This window comes from Lissotriton vulgaris, chromosome 7 (assembly GCF_964263255.1).
Source record: "Lissotriton vulgaris chromosome 7, aLisVul1.2, whole genome shotgun sequence".
In the NCBI taxonomy this organism is placed as follows: Eukaryota; Metazoa; Chordata; class Amphibia; order Caudata; family Salamandridae; genus Lissotriton; species Lissotriton vulgaris.
In genome coordinates this window covers 1242017730-1242033815 of record NC_141695.1, presented here as the reverse complement: position 1 = coordinate 1242033815, position 16086 = coordinate 1242017730, and the positions used below count along the sequence as shown (strand labels likewise).

Genomic DNA, 16086 nt, shown 5'->3' with positions numbered 1-16086 from the left:
CACCCCTTCCCTGCATCTGGAGAGCTTTTGCTATTAGGTGCTGCATCTCTCAGCCAGGCCAGGTCAGTAGTGCATGTCGTACCACCACGGCAGAGGGTGAGGCACTCTCGCCCAGGTCACCTGGCATCTTAGCAGGGCTTTTCCTCAGGGTCCAGTAGTTGGAGGGGTGGATTCCTCCATCCCCTGCCCTTCTCCCATGCTTCCTTCTCCTTGATTGTCCAGCACTGCATGCTAGTGGGGGCCCCACGACTCTCAGCAGTTATCGCCTCTCAGGGTCCTATTTTGGGGGCATTGGCTCCTGGGGCCTCTATTTGGGGGCCGCCGCTACCGACTGCAGGGTAGGTTGGTTCCAGCATTGTACCCTTGTCTCTGGAAGCTCACATCTGTCCCCACTTGAATCCTGATTTGATCACGGTTCACCAGTTGTCACGCCCACTGTCTGTCAGGCCGGCTCTCCCTTCTCAGTCATCCTCTGATATTGTGCTTGGTCAGTCGCTGCTCTGCACCCAGCTTTCTCAACAGAGTGCTCCCCAGGGTCCGTCGTAGGGGTCAAACTCCTTCATCCACGAGCGTTCTCCTCACCTAGCTAGACAGCACTGTCCTAAGGGGAGGGGGTCCGCACAGCTCCCATCCCTCGGGGCCTTTTTGTAGGGGCTGTCGTCTCCGATTGCACTCACCGAGAGTCGCTGCAACTGTCAGCTGTAATGCAGTGTGGTGCTAGAGTAAGGTGACCAGGAGTCCTTGATTTGCCCTGACGGTCTCAGTTTTTCACCTGCTGTCCAGGCAGATTTCAGGAAATGCAGTTTCTGTCCCGGTTTTTAGAGAGTGGTGACTGAAAACTGTGGGAGGTGCTTTTTTATATTATACAAAGCAGGGATAGTTAGCAGTTGTTTCAAGAAAGCAATTTAATTACCAGGCAAACTACCGGTTTTAAAAATTGCATTTTATATATGTTCTAACTGCCTGTTCTGTAATTCTCTGCTGAGGAGCTGTCACTCTGTGCGCTGGGTTGAAGTAAAACTGTAGCCCTTCTTCTATTTTTGTGAAATGTCTCGGTTTTTGGCTTTAAAATTCCGGTCACCCTATGCTCGAGGGCTTGCCACCACTGTTAGCTGTAATGCAGTGCGGTGCTAGCGGGTCTCCCCTCTAAAATGGGGCAGGGTCGAGCTTTCCCTCTGCTTCGCTTGTCACCCGTATGTTGTGCGGCCTGTCGGCAGTCGCGACATCTGTCAGGGCCCCCTCTCTGCTTCTCCCTCAGGTCCCCTCAGACTGTGGGCTCAGTCAGGCTTTCTCCACCACTCTGCTCCCACAGCAGGCTGCCGAAGCAGGACCGTGCAGGCTTACCACCGGGGGCTCGGGATCCTGAGGCTAGTACATATTGTTGGTCATCTAGCCAGCCATGCCCCGAATATTCGTGTTCTAATATTTTTGTAGTGCGATATTTAGGCGTCAATAATCCTGTAGTATACCACACCTGGCCCTAGTCACAATACGATTAGTCTTGGCCACTAAACGGAAAAAAAAGAACAAATACAGAAACAAAAACTGTGATGGGAGGGCTATGCTTGGTCACAGAAAAAGGGCTGTTCATTTACAAAAAACAGATGGAGCACAAAAGCATATCCTTTGTTAGTAAATTATTTTTTAGTAGATGATTGTGCAATCTTAATGTAAATAGTCGATATATATGTCAGATTATAATCAAGTTCTTGCAGGTAAGAGTGTTATATCGTTTCTAATAATGCCAATTTTAGGTATAAAAAAGGTAAAGTGGATGCAACTGCTCTACTCCCCATTCTACTTCCAGATGTAGAACAAATTAAAGGGAGAAATATGGAATGGAAATGTGAGTGTGGTTTTATCTAATAGTGTAACATAGCACATCTTGTTGTGGGTACAGCACGCATTACCTCTGGTTGTGCACAGAAGTATTGTCTCTGCCTGAGAAAAATATGCGTTATGCGTTGTGTGAGCGTGTGTGTTATGCGTTGTTTCGGAGTGTGTTGATGTGTATTACACCTGCGTACACTGCAGTGTCTCATCTGTATCAGAGAAGCTGCATCAGTGTGGCAGGTTAGCATTCTTATAATGCCTACATTCAATTTGATGTCTCTCTGGGGATTTCTAGCTCAGGCAAATTCAGTTTCTGGGACTCCGATTGACTAGAGTAAAGGTGTTCTGCTGACCTGGGGCAAGGTTTACTAAGCCGTTGCATCAACCTTGCGACACGCAAGGCGAAGCATGGCAACACAAAGGCTTATTTGGGATTTACAAAGAAACGCAGTGCCTAACGTGCGTGGCTTTGTAAAGAAATGTAACACAACTCAGCTGCTTGTGCTGCCTTGCGTTATATTTCTTAGTGGTAGGCATTTCATGGGTGAAGCAAGGGCACTCATGTACATCCACCCATGGATTTTATGCAATTCTAGATTTACTAAGGTTTGTAAAGCTGGAATTGTATCATATCGGTACGCCTACCACAGAGAGGTGTAACGAGGAAAAATCTCTTTATTTCTTCTCATTATTTCCACTTTCTATGCGTGGTGCATTCAGCATCAAACATAGAAAAAGGAACATGTCTCTCTGTATTGTTTTTGTCTGTTTTTGTGCAGGAAGGTATCCCGTCTAATCCTGCCCTAATGCAGGCACCCTTGCAGCATGGCTCAAGTGTGCCTGCATTGGTGCTAGGCAGCCACAAGTGGGCCAGCCCTGAAAGAGAGCTTACGAGTGTCATGTCTTTGTAAATATGTTGTTCTTTATCTCTTGTCCATTCAGGCAACACAGTAAAGCAACTTGACTTGCTGCTCTGTGTTATGTGAATTCTTAGCTGCCCCTTGGTATTTTGGTGGTTTGCAGTGATTGAAGATACAGATACTTTAGGGCATATTTGAAGAGAGTGGCAACATTAAAATACCCACTACTTTGATCCAAAGGTCTGATGGCTCCAAGCAAGGAAAACAAGTGAGTCCAAACCTGCCAGCAGAGTTCCCTTATCTCTTCCATTTAAGCATCTATCCATTCACCCTTCCACCCCTCCATTGCCCCGCTGGTACCCACCATTTCATCTTTACATTCTGTCAAACATTCATTCTATCATCCAACTTTCAATCTTTCATCATTGGCTATTTCATCCACCTGTTCACACATCCATCCTCTACGCATGCATCCATACATACATCCATCCTTCCATGCATCCACCATTGGACTTACCCATCCATCAATAAAACATTGTATCCATCAATTGATCCTTTTGCCCATCTATACATCTATCCTTCCTTTCAGATTTCCATTTACTCTGCCATCCACCAATCCAGCCATCCTCTCTGATTTCCATTTACCCTGCCATGCTTTCATTGGGCCATCTACCCAACCTCTCATCCACTCATCCACCCATCCTTTTACCCACTCATCCACCCATCCTTTCACCAAACCATTCATCCATTCTTTTACCTTCTCATCCATCCATCCTTTTGCCCACTCATCTAACAATCTTTCTACCCACCTATCCTTCTTACTCATACACCTTTTCACCTACCCATCCTTCCACTCGCTCATCCACCCATTCTTTCACCCACTAATCCATCCTTTCACTCACTCATGCATCCTAAGTTACAGGTAGAAGAGGTGCGGTTCACAACGCACCTGGCATATGTACTAATCTTTCATGCAATGCCGGGAAGCAAGGAAAGTTGCAGTGGCACATTGCATGATAAGGAGAAAGCCGAAAAGCTCCATATTTACAAAGATATGAAGCACTTCTGCTGCCTCCTTGTGCTGGCCCAAGGTTTATTGTCTAGTGTCAATGAAGGCCCCCTTGCACCATTGTGAAAGAGTGCCTGTATTAGGGGCAGGGTGTATTTTGTGCAGCAAGGAATATCTTCCTGCACAAAAACAAATCTTAGATGCATACCCACCACACATAGAAAAAGAAAGTAACAAGGAGAAATTAAGATACTTCTCATTACGCCTCGCTTTTGATGGTGTAGCATTCTGACACACTCCCCGGTTTACACGTTTTAGTAAGACCGGGAATGTGCCAAAATCCGGCTGGGTGCATAGGAAAGCCCATGCTCCACCAGGGGAACGCCTCTCTGCTTGAAATGTAACATAATGCAGGGAAGCTGCTGCGTTGCGATAGATTGCTGTACAAAACCACGCAAGGCAGTGCAAATCACCCCCGCGTGGCTTTGAAAATATTACTGAAGCCTTTACGTTGTCCTTGCTTCGCCTAATGAAAAGGCTTGATAAACCTAGGGCTATGAGTCTGTTCTGTCTCTGATTGTGTATTATATGCACAGCTTACATTGAATATACCCTTGAGGTATTTAAAAGGGCAGGTTATTTCAAAAGGTGTGAAGTGCCGAAGTAGGCGTTGTGTGTGTGTGTGTGCAACAGGACCCCTTTGTGGGGGTGTAAAGCAAATAATGCCTAAATGCACAAGCTCTAACTTTGCGTAATAGAGGCCTTCTGATAGTGAAATAAAGAATGGACACTGAGTGAGTGTGTGTGTGCGTGTATGAGGCGCTGAAGTATACAACTATATTGCTCATGTGGGGGTCGCTTCATGAAGCATTTATGAGCACGCCAAATAGTACTCACAGTGCCTTGGTGAATCAGCCCCAAAGGGTTTGGAGTAGATCTTTCAAATTTGTCGTGTGTTAATTTTAATATTAAATTCATTTAGTCACAGAATTACACACATCAGGAAACCAAAGGCCTTTATTTTATACAATTAAAAGTGTCTGTACTTGCTCACTCACACATGCGCAGTCCAGTTACATGTAGACAACGTTTCCAAGTGTGTTTTTCCAGACATTGGAGCACTTGGAAAAGTAATGATTGCAAACACAAAACAATCGACAAATGCTTTTTTTTTCCTTAGATCAAAAAACAAGTTGCGAGGATAGTCACCACAACCTGGAATCACCAGAACGCCCCTGTCATTATGTGCTAGAATTGTATTCCCTTATCCTAATGGCTGTTCCTACTGACAGGCTGGACGCTGGCAAAATAGATGAGGGACATTTGTTAAAGTGAAGGGCCACCAGGAAACTATACTCAGCAGCAGCCACCACTCTGGCCTCTGAAGGTGCAGACTCCACTCCAACATGGCGCTGCTCTCCAGTGGTGAGGCTGCCACTCTTGCCCCTGAATAGTGCCTATGGTTTGATAGCATCTAGGCAACAGTGTAGACAGAGATCTCAAGGAGACTTTTTCTTGGTCCATGTTGAGTTGACTAATAATTCAGAAATCTATATTTTGGTTTAATGTGCTCCATGAAACCATGGCCAAAGGTGGGCGCTATAACACTTACACATCGCAGACAAGTAGGTCTAAGGGAGTTTCAAGGCCTACCACTTATTCAATAGGCACCCCAGTGCATATCACTAAGTCTATACATGGGTGAGTGATTGTCACCCTGTTTTTCCTAATGTACATCTGCCTGTAAAAAACGCATATAATATAATCTTGTTTTGCTCAGCCCATATAATCTTATATACAACGGTGCAAATAACATTGTATAGACCAATGTATGTAACTTTGCATGGCCCAATGCTTTCACAGGTTGTAAAGCCGAAGGTAGGGACCATTGATAAGCAAGCAGTGTGTAATACTGTATAGCTTACAAGCTAAACTTAGTCCAGGGTACCGGTTTCATGCCAGAACTTCAGGGCATCCACACAAGATAAATTAACTTACATCTAAATATAATTAATTTACATTGTTAGTGGTTATTGGCTTATGATAAACAACCCTGTTTTAAAAACACACTCTATGAAACAATATCTCATTTTCCTCCTCTCCTCAGGCAAATAAATTTGGGTTAAAAAAAATAATCGATGAAAATACTGTTTTTAAAAAAAGTGATCCTAGTGTAATATAACTTTCACAGCGCAGCCATTTCCACTACTTTGTGCAGTTCGCATCAGGCACGAAACATGAAGATTCTCACAGTAAAGTACACTTACAATCACTTTTGTATACAAATACACATGCAGACGTAGAAAGAAACAGACACGCCCACTGAGTGCACATGCATTCGCACGCTCACACAATAACTGGTCTTCTGAAAGCCCTTTTAGTTGCAACAAAGTCTACCCTTCCTTTCCAACAGTTTTCTGTCCACCATCTTGTCTCGCTCTCAGTTCCACAGATGTGTGCTCACCCCCACCGTTCTCCATGTTTTGAGGCATGGCACATGTGCTGGCCCTAAGGATGAGGGACGTTTTCTGGCTATGTGGGAAATAAACAATTCCCCTTTGCAGCATCCTCATGGCTGCATTTAATGCAAGGACTGTTGCACTTAAATTCCACCGTTCCATGGTGTAATTCCAGTGCCCTCGCTTTACAGCTACTTCAGTGTTTCCTCACCTTCACCAGTCGCCATCTTTTTACAAACCTTCACCACCAAACCCCCAAACTTCTCCTTCATTGATACTGGTGACTTTCTGTTGTTCACCCTTTGTCTCCCTCCACACAAGAGCGCTCCCTTACATGGAGGGCCTCTGTCCTCTGACCCACGGCACTTTCCCCCGACATCATTTCTCTTGGAACTTCATGCCCCCCCTTTGTCTCACAATCAAATTACACCTTTCTTTTTAGCCCACTCATACCCCCCTCAACTTCCTCCCAATCGCTACTGGTACTTCTCTAGTACGTCCTGGTGACCATCTTGCTCCTCGTGGACAAGGAGTATTCACGGACGTAAAGAGCTGAACTGAGTGCACACTCCGAGAGCATTCCCTGCTACTGGGGGAAGCATACGTGACTCCCTCAAACATAAATACCCGCATGGCCAAACACTGGAACACACCCCAGTCAGAGACAGGGTTAACAACTACTCATGACACACAAGGACAGGATGGTAGAATGACACAATGGCTGGAGTCCGAACCTTGACCAATTCTTCACATCACTCTTCACCACCACATGCTTTTTTTTATGTATTGCCCCTGACTTTTATGGCTTTAGTGGTTTGAAAAATGCACAGGGGGGGTGGACAGACTCGAATCAGTGACTGAGAGTAAAAATGCGAGGTGCACAGAAAAAAGCAGACGGAACCTGGTGGGAGCTTCCAGAACATTCTAGGGCAGATTTACAAGAAACTGATGCATCTGTAGAGATTCATCAGTTTCTCTGCGCCAGCCTGCGAAACTTGCGCCACCATGGATGCGCCGTATGTAGAATACGGGGCACCATGGCTCAAGGATTGGCGCAAAAGTCATGCATTGCTGGAGTTGTGTCGCAAGCATGACGCATCTCCAGCAATGCATGCTGAGGCGTATTCTCACTACACTGGGTCACTCCTTACACCTGCTTCACGCAGACGTAAGGTTTTGATGCAGAGGCGTCCTAGAAGTGGTGCAGTGAAATCTTGTAGATTTCACTGCGCCACTTTTACGAGGCGTTCCTAGGTGGGAACGCTCACCCTGCATACATTATTCCAGACGCAGGTATAATGTGATGCAGGGCTTTACAACATGACACATCTCCCTAGATGCGTCACGTTGAAAATTGGCTGCATTTTTTATGCTGCCGCTGGGTCACAAAAGTGATGCAACGGCGGCGCAAAAGTGTTGCAAGGGACTTTTAAATCAGCCCCCTCTGTAGGGAAAAATAAGCAAAGAACCAAGAGCATGGCTTGGAGATGAGAGACGTGACAGGGCTAGACAATTCTGTAACACGCACTAGCTAAAAACAGAGCACAGCGACCATGATGCCAAAAAGCTGTTGCTTGTGAGTAAAAGAAAAGCATTTTGACAAGGATAGGATTTGGAGCATGTTATAAATGCAGCACAATTTGTTCTGCTTCTTACTTGTGCTTAAAATAAGGTTTGCATTGCAACTGCATTTGTACAATGCTTCATACAAGGTTCCAAAGTGCTTTATCAACTCAACCACCGCAGATAAATTGAAGCACAGTCAGACCTTGATTTAACGTTTATATAGTCAGGTAGATTCCAGAGGAAACGGAAACAATGTGTGTGCTCTTCGTGGTTTTTAATACCTTTCATCTGAAACCAATGGCAAATAATCATTCAATGAAAAGACATAATTAAAATCAACCGAGAACTGAGCTTTTGGAAGCAACAAAAATGGCATAAAGTCGATAGACTCCAATTTTTCGAAAAAGAGATCATCTTGGTGCCACGAAGTGCTTCTGTATTCGCACAAGCTGCTTTTGTGCGGCCACAGAAACACCGGACACAGCAGAAAACAACATGTAACTGGAAAGGCCTTGTGATTTCAGACCCTTGTCAAGATGTCAACCATCACAGTGTTTCATTCTGAAGGTTCTGTCTACAGATCCAGTCACATGAAATGTGATTTGGGGCATTTAACTTAAATTATAGTAAGAAAGCCAGTGCTACTACAAGTGAAGGCTAGCATGGCTTCCATCTTATTCGTGGCAGCCAATCAAATTCAGCTTAATCATCCCTGCTCTGATAGTGTGCATGCTTGTGTGCTTTCGTGTGCCTTTCTATATGTATTAGTGTGCCCGGTTGTGTACGTAAGTTGCCTGTATGTATGGGAACAGGTGTATGTACTTGTATATCGGCCAGTGTGTGTTCACTGACCGTGGCTGTACAGGGAACAGCAATGTGCTTGACCGGCCCCAGGAGCGGGGGTTGGGGGGCTAGTGAGAAGCACCACTCATGGGCAATGGGTCCAAAACCAGCCCTCACCCTTCTGGCCCAACTGGAAAATTCCTGGTGCCCGAGATGGCCAGTCCGGCCCTGTAACTGACTAGCATTTGCAAATTGCACAACATATCTTTGCTGGGCACTACATATCCACACAAGGGACGTTGTGCTTGTGTTTAAGTGAGTGGTTGTATGCGCAGTTTAAGGACACACCACTGGCAGTGAGATTACTAGTTGTACCCTGTCGTATAGCCTGGAAAAGACATACATTTCCCTTCACACTAACACAAGCAATTAGCTCAAGTGCATAGTGGTAGAAAAATATTGCAAACCAATACCTGAGATTTCTTTCATTAGCCACCCCCTCTGTGTATCTAATGGCAGCATGGGGCAACCACAACTAGATATTGGATGGCACAAGGCTCCCAGCCACAGAGAAACAACATTACTTTGGTTCAATAGGAAACAAGAGCACACAGAACCTGAAACAGAGTGCAACAAAAAAAGCAGACGAATGGTCACCAAAGGTTTTGGCCTTCAAAATGACAGGCGAGTGAACAAAACGTTTGTATACATATATTCCACCCCTCAACCCTTAGAAAAATCTATACATGATTAAAGTGAATACAATGGCACAGATGGAGGGTGTGAATTTGTAAGCAAGCAACGTTGCTGTTCCAATGTGGCACAAGATGCCGCAGGACATGGGACTGGTGAACATCATTCAGTGTACGAAAGCTCTGGTAGGGCCTTGTGTGGTCAATATATTTACATGAAGGACCGCTCTAGGAACTTCCGCAACAACTCATAATATAAACACCTTTTTTTTAAGTATACAGCAAGCATGCAATCAGCTTTACAGTCATCGGCATGTACAATAGAGACTATTCTGGCAGATACTACAGGTCATCCTGTTTAACTCATGTGGTTTTTGGTCCCTGGACCAGCATGTTGGACAGAACAGCATCCTTTTTTTTTCTTACAAAATCTTATTCTTGTTTGGTTTGCCAGTTAGGCGCAGAATCGGAATGTGTAGAGAATAAAACAAGTGGACTGCTTCCGGTTTCTTTCTGTCAGTCCCCCGGGAAGCCATCTTTAAAAATAGTCTTTCCTCCTCGCCAGTTGCTTGACACTTTCATGGCTGGCCAAGTGCCTGCATTTTGTTGGATATTTTTGATGACGTCATCTGCCCTGACTCATGTCTATCAGTTCAATATCAGTTCACAAGGCAGTACCTCGGGGACGTTTCCATCTCTATTGCGACTGGTCTTGGGTAAGGGTGGTCTGCAGAACCATTAGAAAGTTGAAGTGGCACCAGCTTCAGAAATATCAATGGGCAGTGGGGCAGCCTTTGCTTTCCGTCAACATCTGGTTGGAAAAAAAACTCATACAAACAAGTGCTGATTTGAAGTTATGCAGATAAACCATCACCAACTTGCCAACGCCCTTGGAATGATGGTGGCAATGTGCAGGCCCTGGATAGATGGCAGCTCTGTTGCTCTGACTCACAGCTTCAATGGCACAACAAGAAGCACTTAGTCACTAGGCCACTTTCCAATGCACACTGGTACCCAGCCTGGCAGTCTTTTAGACAATCACCATCTGGAGTTGGCAGGGGTGCAAAAGGCGGTTACATTTCCAGAACTTTGGTCCTGTGTCAAAGCCTTACAAGAAAGGCCATAGGAGGAATGTTTGAAGTTTAAAAAATGTTGAAGTTGTGAACGGATGTGGCCCATGGGAGGTTGGTGTATAGGTGGCATTGGTAACATGCCGCTACATGCAACTGTGTTTAACCACAAGCTAGTAATGCAAATAATATATGATTTTGAAGTGTGAGTTTCCTGGGCTCATGAATCTTCTGTCCTCTATGCCTTGAGTTTTGACTTCCGAATCGAAACATAGGTAGCAGATGTGGGAGTGTCAGTGTTCACAAAGAAATATAAAGCAGTGCCAACATCCACATTACGCGTGGCTCTGCTGGGCACAGATAGATGTGTTTCAATGTTATTCACCTATTTCGTATGTTTTGCTTGGTTGTATGACATAACCACGCTCTCCTTTCCCACCCGTTCCTTAACAATGCGGGCGGAACAACGAATGTGTCTGAAGCACGAATTCAATTTACAATGCAAGTCGTTACAATGACTTGCCATAGAGGGGCGCTGGACCGTGGAATAGTATAATTTACTACTCCAACTCAGGTCCCAGCAACAGTAGGGAACGCTTTGGACTTTAAAGTCCAACAACGGTTTACTTAACGCATGTCGTTGTAATGACTTGCATTGTAAATGGAATGCATGGTTCAGATGCATTAGTTGTTTCTCCCGCATTGCAAAGGCAACGCATTGTTCAGCAATTGTGGTATTTGCTTTTTCCCGTTTTGCTCTACTTGTCATTTATCAGTGTGCTGTCGTTGACATGACCTCAGAGCAACAATGATGCTTACAAGATAGATATTTGCATTACTGGGTTAATGGTTTCTGACCGTTCGAGCTTCCTTGGCGTGAAAGCACTCAACTTCACCGCAGTAAAGAAACCTCTAACAGGTAAGACAAGTGTGTGCTTGTTGGATACTATTAAAACTGCCTTGCCTTGTCTAACAAAGTCTCCATAAATATAATATTGTCTTACAACTGTGTAGTTTTCAGCTGTCTCTGTTGATTTTGATTCAAATAATGGATGCATTCATTTGTGGTAGTGTAATAGACATGGACACACAGAATGTGTATTCTTTGGTTCTGGGATGGCGTCTATGAAGGAACATAAATGTCCCTTTTAAAGACCACAGCACTACAGTCTCCTACTTAGACATACTTGGCTGGTGTACACCGCGTCATAGGCATTTCAGTCGTTTAGTTTGAGGTCACAGTATCAGGCAATCAGAAGCATTGGTTAGTTGGGACTTCTGTACAGGGATGCAAGGTACGGGGAGTGAAAGACGAAAGGCTACCTATAGATTAGGTTGGGCAACAGTAATACCTTGGTGTATGGTCTTGTCTTCTGAGTGCTGGGACCTTCATCAAATAGCACATTTGTCTTTAAGAAAGAGAAAATAAGTGTCTTCTTTTGGCGTTGGAACTAGTAAATACTAATAGAGTCGACCTTGGAGAACAGAGACAGGTCCAGTAGGATTTTATTGGTTAAAGTAATTTCCAATCTCACCTTTAGTTGTGAGAAACCAGCATAAGGTAAGGAATTGTAGCTTTGCTAATGTGCAGTTTCTCAGGAGAAGCTAGGCGAGGCCCCCATTGGAGAGACAAACAGAAACAAGGTCACTCAGTGTCCACCGGTCAACATAGGGAAGGGTGATTATTCTCGAGGAGGCTTGCTAAGCCACAGGGAATGGTCCTCTCATGCATGCCACCACATGTGACCTGACAGCCCCACATCACAGCTTCATGGAACGAGGCACACAGAACAACATCTATCTAAGATGGATGTCTGGGGTGAAACTGCCCCGACAGAGAGAGGGTAGCAGGGAGACCCTAATTCTTACACCCACCATACGTGGTGTATGTTGTTGCTAAGTCGTAGCAGAGGTGGTGGAATCAACTTCCTAAAAGAGTTTCCATAAATATTTGTCCCTTTGACACAAATTAAAAGGCACACTCAGAACCTACATAGCAAGATGAGACTAATAATTTGGGGCTAACAAGTTTATCTATGAAGGAGATTCAAGTAAAGTGCATTAGTTAACCAAGGCTTGTAGGGAGAAAGGTTAAACTGTATTGTCATTGGGGCTGATTCACAGAACTAATCTGAGATAAAATCTTAAACTTACTACTTTTGGTATTCACAGAAGGCATTTAGTAGTAGTAAAGTTTGGACTCCTAACTTTACTACTACTACTAAACTGAGACAAAATCCTAACTTTATGACTTTCAGTATTCACAAAAGGCATTTAGAAGTAGTAAAGTTAGGATTCCTAACTTTACTACTACTAAATGCCTTCTGTGAATACCAAAAGTAGTAAAATAAGGATTTTATCTCAGATTAGTTCTGTGAATCTGCTCCTAAATGTTAAGTTAAGCAAAGATGTGCATGGGAGTAGCTCCACTGAAGTGTAAGGTGGTTAGCAAGCCTGACAATGAATCAGACTAGACCTTTGTTTATGGGGTTAGTAAGAATACCCATGATTAACAAGCTTGTCAGTGAGTAAGACTCCAATGCAGTGTATTGATTAGTAAGACTATTAGTGAGTGAGAATGCAGTTTAGTGTATAGGTTAGCACGGTTGTCACTGAGCGACGCAGCATTTCAGTCTGAAGTGGTACCAAGACGTTTAGTGAGAGGGAATCCAGTTTTGTCTAAGAGTTAATAAGGCTGTCACTAAGAGCACACTTCGACTCTACTACAGATGATTCTGTTAGGAAGGGGCTCAGCAAGCAAAGCCCACTGCAGTCATCTGGTCCACAAAGACTGCAATGAGTAATGCTCTTTTTAAGTCTACTGGGATTGTAAAGGCTGTCAGTGAGTAAAGATGCCACCCAAAGAGCGAGACTTCTACTTATCAAGGATCCCTCAGGAAGTGTGGATTTTCCAGTGATCCCTGGTAATTTAATATCTTGTGTTCTCTTAATGTGATTTTTTTGTTCCCAAATAAAGGCTTTTGGGTTTTGATTCAAAATTACTGCCAAACAGGGTAGCTCCTAACTGGGCACTGTTCACTTATTCTTGGCGAGTGAAGATGACAATTTAGGAAAAGCAGCGTTTGGTGTCAGAAGTGGGATTACTCATCATGAGATGCTCAGCTAAAGCCTTGTAAGGTATTGTTGAGCCTTGTTGAGCCTTGTAGGGAGATTGTATTGTAAGGTATTGTTGAGCCTTGTAGAGAGATTGTATTGTTGAGCCGTGTAGAGAGAGTTTTGAGAAAGTTTAAATGCATGTATGCACGTGCGCATGCTTAAGTGGTGGGGGAATGCCATATGGATTTTGTATGCAGTAAAAAAAAATATGAAAGTAAAGCTGGCTCTGTCTTGTTTCTGAAAGAGATGTGCTGGCAGTGAAGAAACAAAGTCAAGAAACAAAAAAATATTCGGCTCTTGTAAAAAAAAGCAGTCCAGGCTGGGGACAGACTTACACCATTTCTAGGTTGTGAGAACAGATTTGTGTCTTTTCATTTGCTGAGCAGAGATAAAAATTTAGAAACAGGCACCGGATATAACAGTGAAGCGTGTCCTTCAAAGTATTCTCCATAGTTGCAGAGTTGGTAGACAGAGACTTTTGGAGTCCTCAGTCAAATAAACAGCAACTTAAAAAAGGTAGATCATGGGTGTTTGTCAAAGTCTGAGGGATTCCATAGATTGGGTACGGCTTCCCTGTTTGTTGTGGGAGAACAAACAAGTGGGTCTGACACCATGCCATCTTTACTTTTTGAACATGTCCTGCAGAGGTCCTGGCAGGTACTTGAGCACGGTGTCCAGGATGCTTTCCTCCTCTTCATCGTCCTCGTCGCCGCAGCCCGCTGGGATAGCTTTCTTGGGGCGTGTGAGACTGCCTTCGCATGCCTGCTCCATGGCAGCCTTCTCCTCCGCCTCCTTTTCCTCCTTCTTCTTCAGACCGTACTGCAGCAAGGATGAGAGCAAAACAAAGTGAGGACAGTGGAATGTTACATGTGGTGAATAAAGCACTCTAGCCATTAACTCAAACTAAACTGAAAGTGTCAAGACCTATATAGGCAATATCCTGGGAAGTGTAGGGAGAAAGCCATGCCTGCAACTTACCACTGCAAGGGGATAATGACACACCCAGCCTAGGACTATACTGATCAACCCAATAATTGGACCTAAACTGAGTGGAAATAACCAAACACTTAACTTGCAACTGCCTGGGGGGCGTAATGCATTCAAACCAATACTTCATTTGCAAAATAATAAGGGCTGGGGCCCAAGGTTTTGCAGAAAGGCCTACGAATGGCACTTTCGAAGGTCGGGGTACCAAATACCAAGGTTGTGTAGTCTTGATTGCACCTCATGCCTCTTCCACCCATGACCAGCTACTCACTGCTTCTTTACCTCACTTCTCCCGGTTCTTTTTCATCCCTGCTATCTTTCTTTTACACTTTTTTACAGTCTTTCTCTTCCACCTTCTTTGCCCCTTTTGTGTTTTTTCTCTCCACTGCTTTTGGTTCAAAGTCCGATGAGGAATAATAAGTGTCAGCCAGTAAAAAGTGAGCGTTGGACGGTCCCACCTGAATCTACGGGCGCAAATTACGCACTGACCGAAACTACATGTGCACGGAGCCATCCAAGAATTCAACATAGAACATTCAACCACGCACTCAACATGACCTACATAACGCTAGCCAGGAACTCAAAGTAGAAGCCCATGGAACTAACCAATAACTCAAGCTAGAACTATACAGAGTCATCCAGTGTTTCAGCTTAGAGCTCATTAGGGCTAACCAGACTCGCATACTACATGCCATACTCCCACCTGTTGTTTTTGCAAACTCGCTATAAGTGTACTGGGGATGCCCAGACGTGGGTCCCAGGCACTCCACACCACTGGAGTCAAGCTAGCCGGGCTGATGAGAGGTGTTACCTCGAAACCGGTCCGGTCCTCGGATGCTTGATTCCGTTCTGGGAAGGACATGGCTTTTGTAGTTCGGACTGGACTGTTCCCATGGGGCACAGGGTCAGAGCTGATTTGCATATCGCCATTGTCTAACCCAGGGTGGTGTGGAGTGCAAAAAAACGATGGATTAGGACCCAGATCTTTTGACTGGGTTGAATGTGTGACATTGATCCTCATTCGGTCCATCACCTGTTGTTTTTGCATACTCCCATCCTAGACAACATATAGCGCGATCTACACTCAGCACTCAACACTAGCTGCATGCAGCTAGCCATGTACTCAACCAAGAACTTCAAGGAACAAATTAATAACTCCTTGGAATGATTCCTGAACTCAAACTGGAATTACGTATAGGAACCAATGACACGGTCTAGAACTGAACAGAACTACTGCATACTCAGAATGGAATTGAATAATACCAGTCAGGAACTGAAAATAGAATTGCATTGAATCATCCAACCTCGAACTGGACAAAACTAATAACATATTCAATCTGGAATCACATTTAAATAGCCTTGAACTCACGGCAGAACCACATGGAGTCAACCGATAACTCGATCCCCAGCAGTATAGAGTAACCCACACACTGAGCATAGAACTCTATGATACTAGCTTTGGAATGACTGAAATTACAGTGCATTGTGGGATTCTGGAGGAGCCTCACTCCTTTAGAGTGGCAGAGTCCGATTCCTTCCCCTAGCTTTATCGGCCTTTGTATTTCCTATACATTCTATTAAAACCATTTAAAATACATGCAGTGGAGCTTGGCTTTAGAATATAAGTTTCACAAAGTTTCATATCAATTTCATGTTAATTAAAAACAGTAAAGCTAATTGATATGAAAGCACCGAAAAGAGAAATTGCTG

The 16086-nt window shown here is 44.3% G+C and overlaps 1 protein-coding gene across 1 annotated transcript in view; it reads right to left on the bottom strand.

Annotated features, from left to right (window-relative positions):
- Window positions 1-4701: 4701 nt before the first annotated feature.
- CPLX2 (complexin 2) overlaps window positions 4702-16086 on the bottom strand; it is a 206689-nt gene continuing 195304 nt past the window's right edge. The window contains exon 5 of the mRNA XM_086931742.1: window positions 4702-14208. Coding sequence (XP_086787868.1) covers window positions 14011-14208 — 198 coding nt within the window. The 3' untranslated portion in view covers window positions 4702-14010. The remainder of the gene's footprint in view (window positions 14209-16086) is intronic.